This window comes from Choristoneura fumiferana, chromosome 26 (assembly GCF_025370935.1).
Source record: "Choristoneura fumiferana chromosome 26, NRCan_CFum_1, whole genome shotgun sequence".
Taxonomy (NCBI): Eukaryota; Metazoa; Arthropoda; class Insecta; order Lepidoptera; family Tortricidae; genus Choristoneura; species Choristoneura fumiferana.
The window spans coordinates 7058497-7077393 of NC_133497.1; the positions used below are offsets into that span (position 1 = coordinate 7058497).

Sequence of the window (18897 nt, forward strand, 5' to 3'; positions counted from 1 at the left end):
TTCATTACAATGTTTTTTATTTTAAAAACATTGTAAAGTTTCTTTACAATGTTTTTTATTTTTTTTATTCGACTGGATGGCAAACGACCAAGTGGGTCTCCCGATGGTAAGAGATCACCACCGCCCATAAACATCTGCAACACCAGGGGTATTGCAGATGCGTTGCCAACCTAGAGGCCTAAGATGGGATACCTCAAGTGCTAGTAATTTTACCGGCTGTCTTACTCTCCGCGCCGAAACAACAGTGCAAGCACTGCTGCTTCACGGCAGGATTAGCGAGCAAGAAGGTGGAATAACCAATACGTCACCAACATCTTGATTAATGTACTAATTACTTCAAAACGCTATTCTAAGAAACGACAAGGCAAATTCTGCTTAGATCGACATGTCTGGTCCACAGTTCTGACTCACTGACTACGTTACGTTCTTATTCAGTTAAATCGGCTTCAGTTTAGTTGGCAGCCATTTTATCCGGTTAGTTATATAACTTACCCTATTATCTAGATTGTGACGTGACATACCCACCGAGCGGCCATTCACTGCTACGCGACGTCACGGACTGGTGCAGATGACGTCATCAACTCAGCACCTCTTGAATATATCAAATCAGCGCTGGGTGCATGCTGCCATGTGTCCAGCATTCGCTGAGATTGGTACCCATTGCCGGAACACTGCTCAATTGAATATATCCTTACTCCTACCTAGTTGTACGATTATTTTCAGTCAAGGAGACCATAATGGTTGAGCAGCTAAAAGATAGGTATACAACCTCAAATCATTTCATTCTGAATTTATTATAATGCAGGCCAGTTAATGTCAGTATTCTTGATTAAATCTTTCAATTGACAGACAATGATGACATAAATTCAGAATGCTGTAATTCAAGCTTTGGTTAAATGGATATTTAATGATATTCTAACAAACTGTGAAGTGGTCGAATGTCAGAAGGCACAAGGAAAATAAAATCCAAGTAATTTTTAAACATTATCTATATTATCACTCGAAACGCATGATATTTTTCTCACGAAAAACTCACACCGAGGAATCAAGGATGTTCACAATCGAGATGTTCCTCTTCTACGCTTACTGATTATATTGAATGTTACCTACAGAAAACAGAGTTACTCTGAGTGCCCTCGGAACACAATTGGATGCGCACCAAGAAATTATTTGTACCTAGCCATTCATACCACAAGATACATACTAAGCCTGCTCGTTACATAACAGCAAAATCACATGATTTAAGATTTAAAACAAATCACAGAAGTACAATGTCAGTATTACATAACACACTAAATATACACTCAACCAAAGTACAAGGACACACACTGTAATGCTCAGAGATGAGACAATTTGACAATAATTTAATGTAGCACTTCTTAAATACACTAGAACACAACACTGCAAATTGGTTTCAGTTGTTTCGGCCTTGCCCTCCATAGCGTTGAATGAAGCTGGGCAGTTACATAACTGCACAATTCTGCTAGTGATCGCTCAGTCTCTATTAAAGGTACAAAATGTGATTCCATCAATGTTTCTGGGCCTCGGCTACCAATACAATAGTTCACAAAACAACCACTGACATAAGAAATAGGTGTAGTCAAGTGATTATGTAACACTGAACATATAATTTAATAAAACAATACATATTGGAATCAATGTATAACACTTTATTTAACTAAAAATAAGTTACTAGGTTCGTTTTCGCTTCTAATAATACATGATTTCAGGGGAGCGGCTATTTGCAGTGATCGGAATCACAATCGAAATGATGGTAACAATTCTTACATTAGATTTACAAGACCTTCTTGATCTCTTCGTATAGGACGAGCACGAAGGCGCCACCGGTGCCTCGGAGGACGTTGGAGAAGGCACCCTTGAAGAAGGCAGCTCCACCCTCAGTCTTGGCGATGGTGGCCCAGCAGTGGATGGTGTTCTTATAGAGAATGTCGGCCTTGGCGCGGCCAGACTGCATCATCATGCGCCTACGGACTGTGTCGAAGGGATAGGACATGATGCCAGCGACGGTGGTCACTACCTGAGCGATGGCCCAGCTGATGACGATGGGGGTGTTCTTGGGGTCGGGCAACATGCCGCGGGCCGTGTCGTAGAAGCCGAAGTAGGAGGCGCGGTAGATGATGATGCCCTGCACGGACACTCCGAAGCCGCGGTACAGGCCGATGAGGCCGTCGGACTTGAAGATTTTGGTGAGGCAGTTGCCGAGGCCGCTGAACTCGCGCTGGCCGGCGCCCTTGCCCACGTCGGCGGCGAGGCGCGTACGCGCGAAGTCGAGGGGGTACACGAAGCACAGGGAGGTGGCACCGGCGGCGCCGCCGGACGCCAGGTTACCGGCGAACCAGCGCCAGAACTGAGTGTTCTTGTCGACTCCGCCAAGGAACACCTGCTTGTACTTATCCTTGAAAGCGAAGTTCAGGGCCTGGGTGGGGAAGTACCTGATGACGTTGGCAAGGTTACCGCGCCAATAGGAGGTGAATCCCTGCTCCTTGGGGATGCGCACGAAGGCGTCGATGATGCCCTTGTAGCGCTGGTCCTCCGCGATCTGCTTGCTGACGTGCTGCACCTGCAGCAGCAGCTTGACGCGCTCGATGGGCGCCACGGCGGTCTTGGACACCGCCGCGGACACGCCACCGGCGATGAAGTCCTTCGCGAACGCAACCGGATCGGCGAGGTTCGACATCTTGTGTGAAGGGTTTGGTTCTACACTGGTTGAACGCCTCGCGGGTAGAGGTACCTACTCAGGTCACACACGGGATGGAGAACCACGAAACACTAACTCCCGATTATTATCAGGAGAATTCGAGTAATTTCGTGATCGCGGGAGCACAGGGGTAGGTGTGTGCCTTTTTTGAAATTCGATCGATCACGTTCTCTCGCTGTTCTGCCCGTGGAGCGGCGTAAAAGAAGGAGGAAGGGGCAGATGTTACCAACCTAGCGGCAAAGTACCACGAGGCCGGTGTGGCCATTCTAAATATTTATAATCTCCTCTCAATAATGTTCCAAAATTTAATTCAAAATTGAGTTTGATCGTAAAGAAATATTAACACAGTCGCTGCTTTTTTATATAAATAAAACTTTGCATAAAATATATCAGCTGATCCATTAAAAAGAGTTAACTGTCAAGGACGTACGTTACATATCGCAATAATAAAACAATTTCCTTTGAAAATATTTTTGATTTTGTTTAATTAATCATTACCACTATATCAAAAAGTGAAAATAATCAACAATGGAGGAATATTTTTAAGTTAAAGATATGAGATTACCTCGGTCTCAGGGTATATACTATTTAAATGGCAACATGCTAATGACGTGCACAAACTGCGTTTCGTTATTGCTTTGGAAAATCGATATAATAGTTATGCAATCATTTCAAATGAACGCATTGATTTTACAGCTGCGTTCTGAAATATAACTAAATGGATGTGTTCAAATTGTTGCGAAAACCGAGCAAGTGGTTAAAGCAGTATTTTCAATTTAGCTAAACTTTCTCATATTTATCTTCTTGAATTTCACCCATGTCAGTGATCGAATTGGTTTGCAATCTTTAGGTTCGGTGGTATAGGATCACAATGAGAAATGACCACAGTTATTAAGAAAAAAATCTTTAAATGATTTACATTAGATCGAAGTTGATCGAACAAAGGTGTAAATTAATAACGTATTAAATTTGGGCCTGGCCCCTTCGCTCGCAGCATTACTCTTTTCACTCGTCGCTCGTCGTCATATTATCCAAAAAATGTACCAAGTGCGAGTCGGACTCGCGCACGAAGGGTCCCGTACCATTATCTATGTATACAGTACAATATTAGACATCATTAGTATTCTTTTATTATTATTCTCTTTTTAGTATTTCTGTTGTTGCTATCAACAGCAATACATAATCTGTGAAAATTTCAACTGTCTAGCTATCACGGTTCATGAGATACAGCCTGGTGACAAACAGACAGACAGACAGACGGACAGTGGAGTCTTAATATGATCCCGTTTTTACCCTTTGGGTACGGAACCCTAAAAACGTAAATTGATTGAATAAATATCTGAGGATGCTCATAAATAAGTGAGAGTCTAAATGTAACTACCTGAAAAGAAAACAATTTATACATAAACGCCATTTCAAGAAGTGATCATTCTACGAAGTAGTTATTTCGAGAAGTGGGTGGAACTAGTTTACTTTGATTAAGATAGTGGTAATTTCATGGCTTCCAGTGAAAGAAGTTGCCACGTTCAGCGTGAAAATGTTATTACTTCATATTAAGTGATGGTAGAGGCCTAAGTCCAACATTGGAAGTCCTACGGCATCTTAAATTATCTAAGCCTGCTGCTGATATGATGATAACTTTGAGTATACTCATTACTCAAAGCTGTGCTCAAAGGATGATAATGATTGTTCGAGTGTTGACTGACAACGCCATCTATTGTCGAGTAGCGTTTTTCAAATTTCTAGACACGTCATTTTTTTGTTTGACATTTTGTTGACAAGTCAATTTTATTTTCGTTGTTCTTCTTGTCTGTTGTTTATTTATCTGTGCTTTTCGTGGCCTATGTGATTGGGCTGCTCGTGTTGTTTATCGTGAGTGAATTGACGAGATCGAGTTGATTGTTTATTAACTGTTAATCGTCCTTAGCTTTAGTCATTAACTAAGTTTCCGTTAGTTTCGTTGGATGGAATATAAGTTTAATAGTATGCAAATGGGCCGCATGGGTTCGCCGTCAGTCGGAGCGGACGATGACAACGGAGCTGGACATGCTCTTAGCGATTTTTTGCTGCAACTCGAGAACTACAATCCTTCTATACCAGATTCGGTGGTGGCACACTATTTGAACATGACTGGCTTCGAATCTCAGGACCCAAGGTAGGTGAAGATATGGTTTTGCGCCTTATCTCTGCAATAAATGCTTGTGAGTTATGGATCTATGCCGTCTTGTCTAAAGCCAAGTGTAGGTCAGATGGAACTTATGCACGAAATTCGATAAAGCCTAGTGTCCATAAATCTGTTTTTGTTTTGTTTTACTATGAACTGACACTATTGAACCCTCTCGCCTGATGGAAAATGCATCTAGCGGAGGCCAAGGGTATAAGTCATTGGTTCAGTAATAAAATATTCACTCTAATATTTAAGAGTTATAGTATGCTGCCTGTCACTAACAAAATTTATAAGCTTTTCTTTGTCCTTAATTTAACTAAAGTAAATGCGGTGCTGCTGCGGGAGACTCCGGCTGCCATTGTTCATTGGTCTAACTAAAAGCTAAGTGTGACACTAGAGGTGACAACAACACCCCAGCCTCTATTTGTCCCACTGCTTGCCACAGGTTCTCAGAATATAACCTAACCAACAAAAAGTTTGAAAACCCCTGACATTGTCACTTCAAAGTTCAATATCTCAAAAACGGCTTAACTGATTTTGATAAATGAACTAAAAGAATTTCCTTGCTCACCCGCGACCTTACGATAGCTAAATCTTATCATAATCTTGGCCTAAATATGTCCCACTGCTATGCACAAACCTCCTCTCTCAAAGATGGCTCTCGTATCTCTCTTATCTTGTTTAACTCCTTTGTCTTTTTTCCAGATTGATCCGTCTCATAGCCCTAGCATCCCAGAAATTCCTCTCGGACGTAGCCAATGATGCCCTGCAGCACTGCAAGATGCGCACTTCGAGCCAGGTCACATCCAGCTCCAAGAACCAGAAGGGCCCGAAGGAAAAGAAGTACATTATGACTATGGATGACCTGGTGCCAGCTCTTCAGGAGTACGGCATCATTGCCAGAAAACCCCATTATTATGTCTAAGGGTAATTAAGTGGTTCTTAATATTGTATGTGATGTAATATACTGACGAACATGGCTGCAGAGCGGTTCAACCACCATATCTTCTGCGATACCTTGCTAGTAAGGCCGAATAAATCTGTAGTGGAGTACCTAGTTAACTTTAGTTTAACTCATTACCCAAACAACTTTTTTTAGGTAATTTTAGTTCCAAAAAGATGATCAAAACTAGTAACAAAGATTGGTAAATCACGAGTAGTTAGTTATGCTTTAATTTTGTTCATTTCATTCATTCATTCATGCATGGGGCGTCCTTTGGCTAGTAGAGTGAACATTCCTATGGCCACTAGCAACAAGCTCTTACTCTTAGACCATCAAAGGCTATGTATGTACGTACATAGTGTGTATATGCGGCTAACCGCGTGGTTTTAGCACGCTCTCTCTCTCACTCTTTCTCTCTCTCTCTTTAACATAACATCTCTTGCATCGGGCAGGGGTGGCAGCTGTCCGCAATAAGATACAAGTTTTGCAGTCATTGACATACTGTACTAGAGTTTTTACCGTGCTACAGTGTATGGTGTAGCGCAGAATATGTGACAGTTAAAACTATTTGTGACCTAACCTAAATCATTTCTAGACATATGCAGTTGTTAATAGGAAATGTGTTAACTAGTATCGCACATCCTCACTAATTAATCCATGCTGTTTCCACTGAAGATGTGCTGGGAAAGAATTGAAAAATTGCCATACAAATTTTAATTATCATCTCGCCCTACCTCGTCGCGTCTCACCGGTGGAAACACCTTGACGGTCTTCCCGAGCTGACGCGGTTTGCACGGAGCGAGTGGACGCCTGTTGAACAATACTATCAGCAGCGCTAACGGCGCGCGTCGCGTGCATAGGATTGTACCCGCATCCACGCCAGCTAGTCGCACCTTTAAAATTAAACTGAAACAATTCGAAATAGTTCCAAAATAAAACACAATCTAGTTGAATTTTCAAATGAGACAATTTCGAGTTATTTGAGTTTAATTTTAAAGGTGCGTAGTGTAGGCCCTGAGACTATCTGGGATGGATGTTTCAATATCCCGAATACCAGCTATTTATTTATAGTAGGCCTTAAAAGTACCTACTAGCCACTCACATACTTTGAATTTTTAGTTGAACTCTATTCATATAACAAAATATTTATTTTTTGACAGGCAATTAGAGTAGCCAAAAAAAAAAATACAAACATTGGAACATAGAACCTCCTTTTTTGAAGTAGGTTAAAAAGCATGTGAGTGGACTAGTCACTTAACGCATTCACTGCCACCTTACTTCCACTGGTGCCACCGACGCACATGTGCGTTCAAAATGTTATATGTACGTAATTATGACAGCGGCACTGGGCGATGTTCCGGAAACGCATATGTGCGTCGGTGGCAGTGAATGCGACTTTGTCTGTCACATTAGCCAACAATCTATAAATATTAGAAATGTGTCAAGCAAAATTATCAAGCCACAAGTGTCAAAAGAACTTCGAATAAAAAAAGTAAAGAAAGACAGTTTTATTTTTTTCCAAATTTTTTTGAAACTTCGGTTCTCTGTGCAGCCCGCGGCATGGAAGTGTAGCGGTGACCGTAAATGCGCAAAGTGAAGGGAAGTTCAAAATAAGTATATATTCGAATCACTCTAAATATGTTACCACGTCCTTATGACGTCGGAATATGGGTCTTCCCAAACCTATCGATGCGGAATCGGCTTTAGCCGATCAAAAAATCTTTATGTCCACGCAATAAGAGCGAAAAAGAAGCCGATAGGCTCAGCCGACGCAAAGCGACGTTTACCGACGGGAAGACGTCATTTTCGCTCTTATTGCGTGGACATAAAGCGTTTTTTATGATGTGGGGAGACCCTAAGAATTTAAGGTACCTATATACTTTTATAGGGTTAGATAAGTCCGTATTTTTGCATTCGACTGTACACTACACAGTATTGTGGGGGTGAGCGTACGTGGCAATTGCATGCGCCGATTAGCGCGACTGACACATTCGCAAAATTTAACGGTCAGCGCTACACTTCCGTGCCATCAGTTGTACAGAACAGTACCATAGACCAGGGTTTCGCAAACTTTCAGTTGCCCTTGAACCTAAGAAGACTCTCATCATCAAGAGAAAAAGCGACGAAAAGAAGAAGCGACGGTGGCAGTGAATGCGTTAAGAGCCTAGCTCTTGTCGGTGAAGTAATTGCCATTCTATATGCCTCTCTGCCAATGCTTTGAGCTCTTCATACAACATCACATTGACCTTCTCTTTGATTTGGTATTTACTGTAAATTCACTCTGTAATCTTTTTAAAATAAATAAATAAACGCACGTCGCGGTCTTCATGCTTCTGCCCTCTAGAGACCAGCGAGCTGAAATAAACAATGATGATTTTCAGCAGATTGCCTAAGTTTCCGCAGTAAAAGGAGCCCCACCTGGTGCTTTTGGGTACATGGCACACACAATTGACTTTTGGTTAAGTACAGTCACCGGCACCAATATCTGACTGATGCAACTATTCTATCTATTTCTAGGCCTGGTAGGACATGTCAGATATTTTTGCATGCTCTGTTGGTGCAGCCACCGTGGCAAGTGACTGCACCAAAAGGAGCATCTTTGTAGTTTTGTTTATTATGTAAATTACAAGACTTATGGCTGATTATCTCAATAAAATGAAGGATTTTAATAAACACTTTATTTATGCCAAAATTACCAAATAAAACCTAAAAATCTACTCATTTTGTAATCTACAAAAGTATAAGTTATATGAAATATTGGAATACATTTTATAATACTTCTGTCCTTGTTTCAAAGTTAAATATTGAAGACTAGCCATTACCCATGACTCCGTCCGTGCAAAATTCGTTTATCACTAACCCTCGGGAACTATTCAATTTTCGGGGATAAAAACTATCCTATGTCCTTCTCCGGGAATCAAACTATCTGTAAACTGAATTTCATCTAAATCGGTGTAGTGGTTTAGACGTGATGAAGTAACAAACAACTGTTACTAACTTACAAACTTTTGCATTTATAATATTAGTGAGATTACAAATAATCTTAAAGTAACAAGTAATATGTAACCTAATTAGATTAGATACAAATAACAATCTATTCTTGATCTCTCTTATACACAGCCTTTAGATGCTCAGTTAGCGGCACATCATCAGTCTCCATATATGTAGTTACATCTAATGTATTAGGATCTACAAGTTTCAACACCCGCTTCAATCTTTTGACAAAGGGTTTCTTCGCAAATGACATCCTAGACACATTGACGGTGTCTAGAACTATCTCTTGTTTCTCTGGGTTGACAGATCCTTCTTCCAATGAGGTCAGGCCAATGTTTTGACTGATCACAAACGCCAGGTTGTTGGTGCCTGGCTTGATGCGTAGGAACCCTCGCTCCTGATGCATCGGCGTTTGCTTTACAGGGTGTGTTGATGTTGATGAGAAGTTAAACATTGGTTGTCCTAAAAGAAAGGATGGAGGTACAATTAAGTGTGTATAGTCAATTATGATATTGCTTGTGGTTAATACCGTAGCGGCGAGCATGTTAATAATTATTAGTAGATGGTATAAGCCACAATTTCATTATCGGTAGGTAGTTATAGGTAGACTCATTCACGATGTCGCGTGCCGTGGTTACAATGTCATTAATGTCTAATTTTGACAAATCACGCGTCTTCGTGGATGGCACTAGGTATAGTAGGTACACTTACAATTTTACAAGCCAATCCAATATAGACTAGAAAAGCATGTACCATTTAAAATCATGGTTAATGAGGAACACTTGAAAAAGAACTATTTTATCACTTACCGATACAAGTAAAATCCAAAACTTCATGATATTGGAATTCCGGAATATTCGGATATTTCCCTTGCCCCTCTTGCGTGGTCCAGCGGCCTGCGAGCCAGGATATCGGCTTCAGGGCTTCAGGTATTTCTACTGTTCCAGGCATGATCTTATAAGTAACGCACGTTGCTTTCTTTCTTTTATAATTTTTAATTACAAGCTCGTTCTGTCGGTACCTAATCGTAAAATTATTTGAAAGTTCACACTACGAAAAAATTACTGACAGTGACAGTGACAGTGACAAGCGAACAACAATCAATGTCCGTATTGCAATAAGTAGTGATAGAAGCGGTTTTATTTTTTGTTCATTTATTTCTTTGATTGAAATTACGGAGTCATGTTACGAAATACTGTAGATTTGACAATATTGTTAAAAAAAATACAAACTTTAAACCTAAATTCAAAGCGAAATTATTAAAATTAATAACATCAAGATGGACGCTATTTATCAGCAACATACACATTTAGGAACTTAACTTCTTTTTTCTGTGATTCTCATCAGGAAGGACCAAAATAACGTTTCCATTCAGCCAAGACGTACACCGTATGAAGAAAAGAATATTTTTTGTTTTTGTTTTCTTTCAAAAATGACAATCTCATCCATATGACTAAACAAAAAACACAAAAACAACAACAATGAGTGTTATCATAAAATAACCTCATACAGATTAATAAATGCATTAACAAAGGCAAAACTCCACAGGCTATTTCTTAAATGCAGTCCAAAAATAACAATTTACAATGGAGGTAATCAAACTTAAGGCTAAAAGACCAGGCAAATTGCAGTTGGACACCAATTCCATGTCAATAAAAACGAAAGATTTTATACAGAAGATATGTTACCAAGGAACAGCGTCCGTCGACATGACTCAGTATGGTTTCATTGCCGACAGCAAGATTCGTCCCATTAGTTTGATGCTGAGGCCATTGACGGAGAAACTAAAAACAATATGTGGTATATATTTTCAAAATGCTAGATTAGCTAACTAGTTGGCATATCGTTATTATCTTTCATCATACTAGCAAGGTATATCCACTTGTAAGTTACTTAATGAAAAATCAAACGTTATAAGGTAGTAATTAAATGTTAACTTTCATTAATGTACAGTCGAGTTCATAAACATGTGAGCAAAAATATGATCAAAACTATCTGAACACGCTTGTGCGCCGTTAAGAATAGAGTCGTGTTCGGATATTTTTGATCAAATTTTTGCTCACAAGTTTATGAACTCGGCTGTACCTAACTACCTGTACCTTGGTAGTATTTGTACTACCCTGTAGCTCGCTCCTGAATTTTTTTAACATATCTGCTCGGCTACTACGAAATTTCAAAATAGAAGTTCGTGTCGTTCCGCCTCTCTCGCTCTCGTATTAAATAAAATAAGCGTCAACGGGACGGCAAGATACGAAGTTCGAATTTTGCGCTTCGTAGTCTTCAAAATTTAGCACTTTATTACATTTACGTTATATATTGCAGAAAACGAGAGTGATTATCGATTTAGAAAAGTGCAGTGGTTGAAAAATAGTAAGTCCAAAGAATCTAATAGGTATATTATCTTTGCTACCAATTTAAGGGTTTTAGTTTTATTGCATGTAAATAAATTAATTGTCTGTGTCGTTTTTTTTTCTAGGCCGCTACGGACGTTCCTCTAAGAGAAGCAGCGTAAACACCTCGAGAGCAACAGAACCAATAAAGAAACTACAATCGCGTCCTTTAGAAAACTCTAGAAAAATTAAAAACTTTTCGCCCGTTCTTACTTCGAGACCAAGGGGTGTAGTTACTTTCGCCAAAACCAAAGTTTACAGTGCCTAAAAATACTGCCGTAGGTAAACAGTAACTAGTTCGTATTAGGTGTAAAGTCCATCGTACTTACTTCAGTAATACAACGAAATATAGGTGAAAAACTTAAGTACTTATTATAAATGATTTGTTATTTGTACCTAGACTTTGTAGTACCTAGTACTAGTAGTGCACAGAATTAATATAGAGTTGTCATTTTTGCGAAATAGGAACGTCAATTTGTTATATGGACACGTTTACTTTACTACTACATACAATAGGTCATTTACCTACCTACTTAAGTTTTTCACCTATACAATACTTCACCTGGCGTCATATCGCTTCGCTAAGACATTAACACGTTCACTGTCCCCATACAAAGTCACACGTCCAAGTGTGCGATCACTTTGGGGACAGTCTGAAGTTGTGAACTCATAGGTAGTGGAAAATTTTCATGACTATATTGAGGGCACCCGGACAGTGAAGGTGTTAAGTTATAACGAGCAGATAATTCTATATTATATACCAGTGGTGGGCAAACTTTCTTCGTGGGGGCCAGAAAGTTACAGATATTTTAGAGGAGGGCCAGAATTACACCGTCCTATTTTATACTTTTTATATTTTTGCTAAATAATTAAATTATATTATGATCGCGGGCCACATATGTAGGTACTATTCACTTCGAAGAAACGTCGGCGGGCCGGATTAAATCCCTTCGCGGGCTGGAGTTGGCCCGCGGGCCGTACTTTGCCCATCACTGTTATATACACAGAAGTAATAATAAGAGGACCTCTTTATTATTACTTCTGTGGTTATATACTATATGGTCGCACAAATGTAATTGTGGTGCTCGGTATGGACCTCCGCAAAATAACACGTGAAACAATCAATCAGTTGCAACTTAAGTATAGCTACGAGTAGATGAGAATGAAAGAAAACCCATGAGTCAAAGTAAAATGATACATAAAGGCAGATAAATGGTTTTCTCATGGGCTTTCATTTATTCCGTACTACATATTTAAAAGTAAGTCGATGCGCAAATGTAAGGCGGTTTCATTCTTATAGAAGAAAGTAAAGAAAGATAACATATAAAAATAACTTAATAAAGGTTATTATTTACTTATCTACTTCATTTTATTTCAATATTGTTATTATGTAATGTTTTGATGCCATCCCGATGTAAGTACATCTGGTTGATTTGGTCATGTCAGTGGCAACTTGAAAGCGTTAGGTAAGTAGGTACTTCCGCTACCAAAGGAACAGTCGAGGAAACGGGTGGAACCTTTTCATAATTAATTTCGCTATTTTTCTTTGGCTACTCAGGATGTCAACATAATATTAGTGGCACAAAATTTCCACCCTGGTACAGTCAACGTCATAAATAAGTGATCACTTTTGTACCTTGTCACTTTAACGTAATGTTTGAAAAGCCATACGAAATTGTGTAACGACTGAAAGCGACAAGGTACAGAAATGATCGCTTATTTATGACGTTGACTGTACCTGATTCAGCTTCCTCCATACTGTACAACTCGGACGCCTGTACGTTACATAAAACAAACAATCCCAATAAAATCACAAGACAATTTAAAACTCGCGTGGAGGGGACTGGTGCCCGAACTAGGAGGGCCTGTGTGTGTGTCAGTCAGGTCACCAGGTCTCCGACCTTCAGATGACTGGTGTTATCATGCTGTAGGTATGTTAATATACATTGAGTAGCGTAGCTAATATTATCGGAATGTTGTTCTCAAAACCTTATTTTAAAATAACGAAAAATTAAATAAAAACGTGTGTGTGTGTGTGTGTGTGTGTGTGTGCGTACGCACAAGCGCTATTTTAAATAGCAATAAGGCAAGTTTAAAATTAATTTGACCAGCATAATATTTGGTATTCTGTAGTAAAACAAAATGTAAAACGTCTAGTTTGTAATATACCTAACTATAGTGTTTTCTTGTTGCTATTCCTACTACATATATTGTGTTTTCAGCTGTTGATTCTCCGTACATAGGTAAATTAATAAATAAAATAACCTTACCATAAAAATTTCATTTTTAATACAAGCTTTTTTGCTGACTGTAATTTTTGTTGACTGTACTTGCATTGTCACCCAAACTACATTCGTATTCTAAATTTCAAGTCGATGTTATTAACCGTTGAAGAGTTCCGTCCTGCGGAGACGATCCTTTCTGGACTACCAGGCCTGCTAGATTATTGTAGGTATGGTCACGCGATTTACTTAAGTATTCCAAACAAGTCAATCTGACTACTGGAAGTTGGTGAAATTTAACTTGCAAGACTTGATTACAGACAGATAGACAACGGGACAGGTGAAACTATGTAGGTAAATAAAAGCTTGTAAAAACACAGGGTCATTTTCCATTTGTGAACAAAATGTTCATGGTTTGTAATGGTTTACCGGCGTGTAGCGATATGGCATTCCGCTTCTCAGCTGTCCGGATAATAATTAAAGGACGAGCCCAAAAACGATTGCAAATTAAATAAAAGCAGATAAAGAGTTGAATTATTTATTGCAAGCGGTGCAGTTGCAGTTGCCGGAGAGGTTGCCGGTGCAGCCGGTGGTGGTGTAGGCGGGCGGCATGCGGCACAGGCACGCCTGCGGCGCCGGCTTGGCGGGGAACAGCGGGGACGCGCCCGAGCGCGGGCACTCCGGGTTCGGGCCCGGGGGAGGCTGGACGGACACGAAAACGTTTTCGGTCAATTCGAGCGTTTCAACCGCCTCATTTTTCTGGTCACATTTTATTACGAAGTGGCTGTAGGTTTTAATGTCACTTTCTATTATTTGTTAGAATTCTTCTATTTCTATTCTACCAGAAGGTACCTAACTAAAAAACTGTATTTTTTCAGATTATTTAATGTCCAGAAAAATGAATCCGACTAAAATGTTCAAACAAATAAAACTTACAGGTTTTTGTTTGTCCTTCCCCTTGCTTGAACTATCTCTAGCAGATTGGGCTTCAGTGTGACTCTTTTGGATAGGCTGGCTACCTCTATGGGTCTGTTTCTGAGAGCTCTGATCCGCTTGCCCCGCTGTGATAATCGGACAACATTTCGGGGGCTGCGACGCGGCCATCGCTTGCATACACACTTTGCACTGCACCGGTGGCGGTTGACACATAGGACACGTTGCTGCACCTGTTTTCATTTGTGTTTTGGAAACTGGTGGCGCATTGCCACCCATTTCGCTACAGCACGTCGGACGTGTCCTGTTCTCGTTTGCAGCACAGTGTATCGCGTTAGCGCTTTTGCAGCAACTTTTGGGGACTGGCTCTAGTGGAGGAGTCGGACATTTGGGATCATCACTTGTGGCGACCTTTACTTGACTGATGTGTGGACTTCTCCTTTCGGGTTGCTCAACCTCTTGTACATTCAGATCACTTCCGCAGCAAGGTGGCACAGGACTGTGACAAGATTGAGGTTTCATTTCAATGGATTTCTTGGAGGGGCAAGTCGGAAGGCAATATTCGCCGATGTTAGTAGTTTCAGTTGAAGCTGATCGTGTATTAATGGATTTCCTTTGCGCCGGACATGAGTGGCGGGATTGTGATTGATTCAAAGGGACTATCGGATAGCTTTTGGCTGGCTGCGGTTTCTTGAAGTCGTCGAACAATGCGATCTGGCTATGGCAGTGCGGGCAGATCAGATGGATCAGCTCCGGGTTCAGGGGAAGCTCGCAGTCATCATCCATGGCAAGCCCGTGGGGACAGATTGCTGGAAATAATTTAAAAGGAATATCTAAAGTCATCAAATACTTGGAACTTGATTGATGCACCAACACTAGGTAAGTAAGGATAGAATAAATCAGACCATGGAATCAGAATAGAAAATAATTGTTTACTGTGAACGTGCTGTTTGAAAATACACAAGAGATAGTCGATATTCGTAATTTTAGTACCGCCCGTGCGACATACAATGTTTTTCATCACATTTGCGAGTAAAATTGTATATTTGTAAAAGAAAAACTAATATTTTTTCAAAAATTGCCGATACCGCTGATTGCGCTCTTGGCAGCGCCAGTTCCCCGCCCCCTCCTCCGCAGCATGTGCATGGCGTGCGTGTGCAGCGCGCGCACGGAGCAGCAGCACACCATGCAGTAACAAACTTATTTACCGACCTTCGGCTTCATGGCATGAAAATTAGCATGGGCAATGACTCATTTACCGACCACGGGTTTCATGAGAAGCACATAAAGGTCGAGGGTTTTATTTGGGGGGTTGCAACCAAGGTAGCTTGCATGTTACGACACTGTTTACGAGCAAGTGTGATGAAAAAGTTAAAACAATAGGCTAATCTAATCTAAAACTTCTAAAAGGACACAACAGTGACCTCTTGCATCTATCATGGGAGATACTCGTACCTACTTCTAAACTATACATATATGAGTAATGTGATTGACTGAATGAAAATATATACTCAGCGGCACAAAATTTGGCCTACCCTTCATACAAAATTATCGATTCTGCATACATTTGAGGTCCAAATTTTTTGCCGCTCAGTATATAACCCACAGCCTGAACACTGTAGTTATAAAACTTGAATTTTGGCAAATTTCGTTATAATGGGGTAGGTAGTTTCATGGGTAAAAAAATACATTTAGCCCGTCAGTTAGATCAGAAAATATTTGACACGTATTGTAAGTTAAACATTAAATCAGAAAAATGAAGCGCATCAAAGTAATGGGGGCCCGTGATGCCACGCCGTGCTAAAAATTGTCGCACGTCGTGACGTCACGCGGAGCTTTTACCAGCTAGGTAGGTAGTAGGTACCAGTATATACTTTATATTTTTTGTTTTATTTGCAGAAGAAAAACATGTGTCTAATATTTTTTGACAATCTTACATCAGTAAGATTCCACCAGCAACACTGCTCGCCCACTACCAGTAATAAGTTTGGCTACTCTTCGATTAATTCAAGGCAATTTTTAATTAACATATCGTGAACATGTGGCGGAGGCCTATTGTCCTACGGTTGATATGATGATGATGATGACCATAAAATTAACTTAATAAAACACATTGTCACATGGATGTAGCTGTTTGCAGTCTGCCGCGTTGGCGCAAGTGTCTTCGTCGCATGTCAGTTCAGGCTCGTCGCAGCTGCAGGCGAGGGTGAACAACTGTTGGGGCGGCGCACACGCGGGGGGCGCCGCACAACACGCGGGGGGCGCCGGACACGAGGGGGGCGCCGGACACGAGGGGGGCGCTGGACACGAGGGGGGCGCCGGACACGAGGGGGGCGCCGGACACGAGGGTAGCGCCGGACACGAGGGGAGCGCCGGGCACGCCGGGCCTTGCAGCGGCAGCGGCATCCACCGCCCCGTACATATCTTCCTACACGGTGGCATATCTAGAAACGGAATCATGTAAATAATATTTTTTTGTCACCAACAGACTATTAACGATACCAATTAATGATGTGCTGATGTTATAGGATAGGTACTGAACTGATATTTGACACTGTTTTTCGTTTTATTTTCATTTGAGACAGTTTAGCCATTTTAAACCTAATTTTCGCACACATAACACTAAGACAGATCGATTTCTATATTCATCAGCTAGGACTCCAAAATCAAGCTACAAGGACCGCTCCTGCCCTCCCCAATCGAACTCCAACTACTTTCACTAGTTCATAGGGCTAGCTACGTCTGATAATTACACATGGGGCAATGAAGGGCTATCGTTTTTTGTTTTTCTAGATGGTTCCGTTTATGACGTTGACTGTCCCTACTTAATAATTAGTATGGGAATTAGGTACCTGTGTAGATCGAGCGTACGTTCGGTGTCTTTTGAGCCAGTTCAGCCATTCGCATAGACTATCTAAAATGAATTTTCTTTTAAGTAAGTTCATGACCGATGTCTACAATAGATTAAAAAAACCGGCAGCGAGATGAGCGTTTTCTCTATTCATTGCACGCCGGGCGTTGTTACGGGCACTACAACGCAATGGACAAGAAGACGCTTATGCCGCGCCGTCGGTGGCCTCGTACCCGAGGCGGTCATATCATAACCCTGGGGTCATGTACCCTGTTTGGGACATGTAGATACAGTACAACACAACAACCCGAAAAATAATGCCCGAATGAATGAAAGTTGCCCGAGACAATTACTTCGGCTCCGTCGTTAGACATTTTTTAAAAAGACTGAAAAACTGGCTTGTCGAGCACACATTCTACACTTTTCAGCCAACGGCTATTATTTACTGAAAGTTATTAAATTAATTAGTTTTTAGAATATATTAGAATAATTTAACAAAATGACATGTAATAATGATATTACCAATAAAAGAGTATGAGTATGAGTACATCATCTGTGCCATAGGTTTCGATGAAATTTTTAAAACCGTTTCTGAAATTCGTGGCATATTATGCATTTAAATGCTTAAATATGGCTCTCAGTGCCATCTTGTGATCACAGCAGTACACGGGTGCATGAGTTACGTACGTACGAATCCACCAGCCTCGGAAGTGGTGAGAAGGGGGAGATGCAGAATGCAGATACCACTCAAATTTATAATATATGTGGCCGTTGTGCCGATTGACTGGGTACATAAGCCTTAAGAAGAAGCACTCGTGCGTAACCATATTGACTGGAGGATGCTGACCAAAGAATTGCTACCTGTGCCACGCAAATCTCTGTCAACAGTTTGTCAATGACATATTATAATTTCAGAAGTGATTGAGTCCTACCCTCTATGTACTTATCTTAAAATTTTTGCCGATAGTTTGATAAGCATCAATAAAGTTAATACCGCCCGCCAGGTATTAGCGAAATGCCAATGAAATCGTTTTCTCAAACCAATCAATAGGTACCTACGCTGCACTGCTACTGCTTTTCAATATACAATGCGCTACAAGTAGTTAATGTAATAGCGAACATACGATTTGCCATAAAAGCTACTATGCATAACGTACTAACATTTTATTTAAAGTGAAGCAAGCGTGCAGGGACTGCAACTGTTTTGAGAATTGTCATGTTTCCATTATAATTGTTTTAAACCATGTTTAGCTGAATCTACTGTAAATTTGCCACAGTGAATGACGGAGCACAAATTTGGCACAAATACTACTTTGACATATCAACACAAACAATTTTATGATTTTTTTAAATTACTTTATTATAAAATGATTTTACTTCCAACAAATAAGTTTCAAAACTCTCTTATTATTTCCACAATGCCAATACGGTTGCTTGATCATGACTTTTTGTGAACTCCTCTTTGCGACACTAGCGTCAATACTAGGTGTAGTGGCGAGTAGTGGCACTAATTGAATATAGTACTTGACTAAAACTAGTTCCGCTATTTGCCGGCAGACGACGTACTTAGAAGCTATCAACTAATTATAGATTTTTTTACAGAATTTTCTGTGAAAGTGATTTCCAGCTAGTCGTTATTTTTATAACCTCTCTTACTTTAAGATTTATTTTGTCTTCT

General features: G+C 40.4%; 5 protein-coding genes across 8 annotated transcripts; 2 read left to right on the forward strand and 3 right to left on the reverse strand.

The window, feature by feature from the left end:
- Positions 1 to 971: 971 nt before the first annotated feature.
- LOC141442615 (ADP,ATP carrier protein) lies at positions 972 to 2939 on the reverse strand. The gene has a single exon (XM_074107633.1). The coding sequence runs from the start codon at positions 2696 to 2698 to the stop codon at positions 1796 to 1798; it is 903 nt and encodes a 300-aa protein (XP_073963734.1). The 5' UTR covers positions 2699 to 2939; the 3' UTR covers positions 972 to 1795.
- A 1589-nt stretch (positions 2940 to 4528) lies between these two features.
- On the forward strand, positions 4529 to 5948 carry LOC141442589 (transcription initiation factor TFIID subunit 10-like). The gene is made up of 2 exons (XM_074107608.1): positions 4529 to 4874; positions 5592 to 5948. The coding sequence occupies exons 1-2, from the start codon at positions 4684 to 4686 to the stop codon at positions 5809 to 5811; spliced, it is 411 nt and encodes a 136-aa protein (XP_073963709.1). The 5' UTR covers positions 4529 to 4683; the 3' UTR covers positions 5812 to 5948.
- A 131-nt stretch (positions 5949 to 6079) lies between these two features.
- Positions 6080 to 9865, reverse strand: LOC141442586 (peroxynitrite isomerase THAP4-like). The gene is made up of 2 exons (XM_074107605.1): positions 9633 to 9865; positions 6080 to 9285 (listed from the first exon to the last, which is right to left on the reverse strand). Exons 1-2 carry the CDS (start codon positions 9772 to 9774, stop codon positions 8924 to 8926), a joined length of 504 nt encoding a protein of 167 aa, XP_073963706.1. The 5' UTR covers positions 9775 to 9865; the 3' UTR covers positions 6080 to 8923.
- Positions 9866 to 9953: 88 nt separating this feature from the next.
- On the forward strand, positions 9954 to 12571 carry LOC141442587 (uncharacterized). Of its 2 annotated transcripts, none has more exons than XM_074107607.1 (3): positions 9954 to 10623; positions 11146 to 11215; positions 11300 to 11413. In XM_074107607.1, the coding sequence occupies exons 1-3, from the start codon at positions 10410 to 10412 to the stop codon at positions 11319 to 11321; spliced, it is 306 nt and encodes a 101-aa protein (XP_073963708.1). In that variant the 5' UTR covers positions 9954 to 10409; the 3' UTR covers positions 11322 to 11413. The 2 variants fall into 2 exon arrangements, with proteins under 2 accessions (XP_073963708.1, XP_073963707.1); XM_074107606.1 differs by having other exon boundaries at positions 10007 to 10623; positions 11146 to 11193; positions 11300 to 12571.
- A 1388-nt stretch (positions 12572 to 13959) lies between these two features.
- LOC141442585 (uncharacterized) lies at positions 13960 to 18533 on the reverse strand. Of its 3 annotated transcripts, none has more exons than XM_074107602.1 (5): positions 18381 to 18533; positions 17221 to 17282; positions 16489 to 16812; positions 14372 to 15177; positions 13960 to 14137 (listed from the first exon to the last, which is right to left on the reverse strand). In XM_074107602.1, exons 2-5 carry the CDS (start codon positions 17273 to 17275, stop codon positions 13970 to 13972), a joined length of 1353 nt encoding a protein of 450 aa, XP_073963703.1. In that variant the 5' UTR covers positions 17276 to 17282; positions 18381 to 18533; the 3' UTR covers positions 13960 to 13969. The 3 variants fall into 3 exon arrangements, with proteins under 3 accessions (XP_073963703.1, XP_073963704.1, XP_073963705.1); XM_074107603.1 differs by lacking the exon at positions 18381 to 18533 and adding an exon at positions 17907 to 18077; XM_074107604.1 differs by lacking the exon at positions 17221 to 17282.
- Positions 18534 to 18897: the final 364 nt, after the last annotated feature.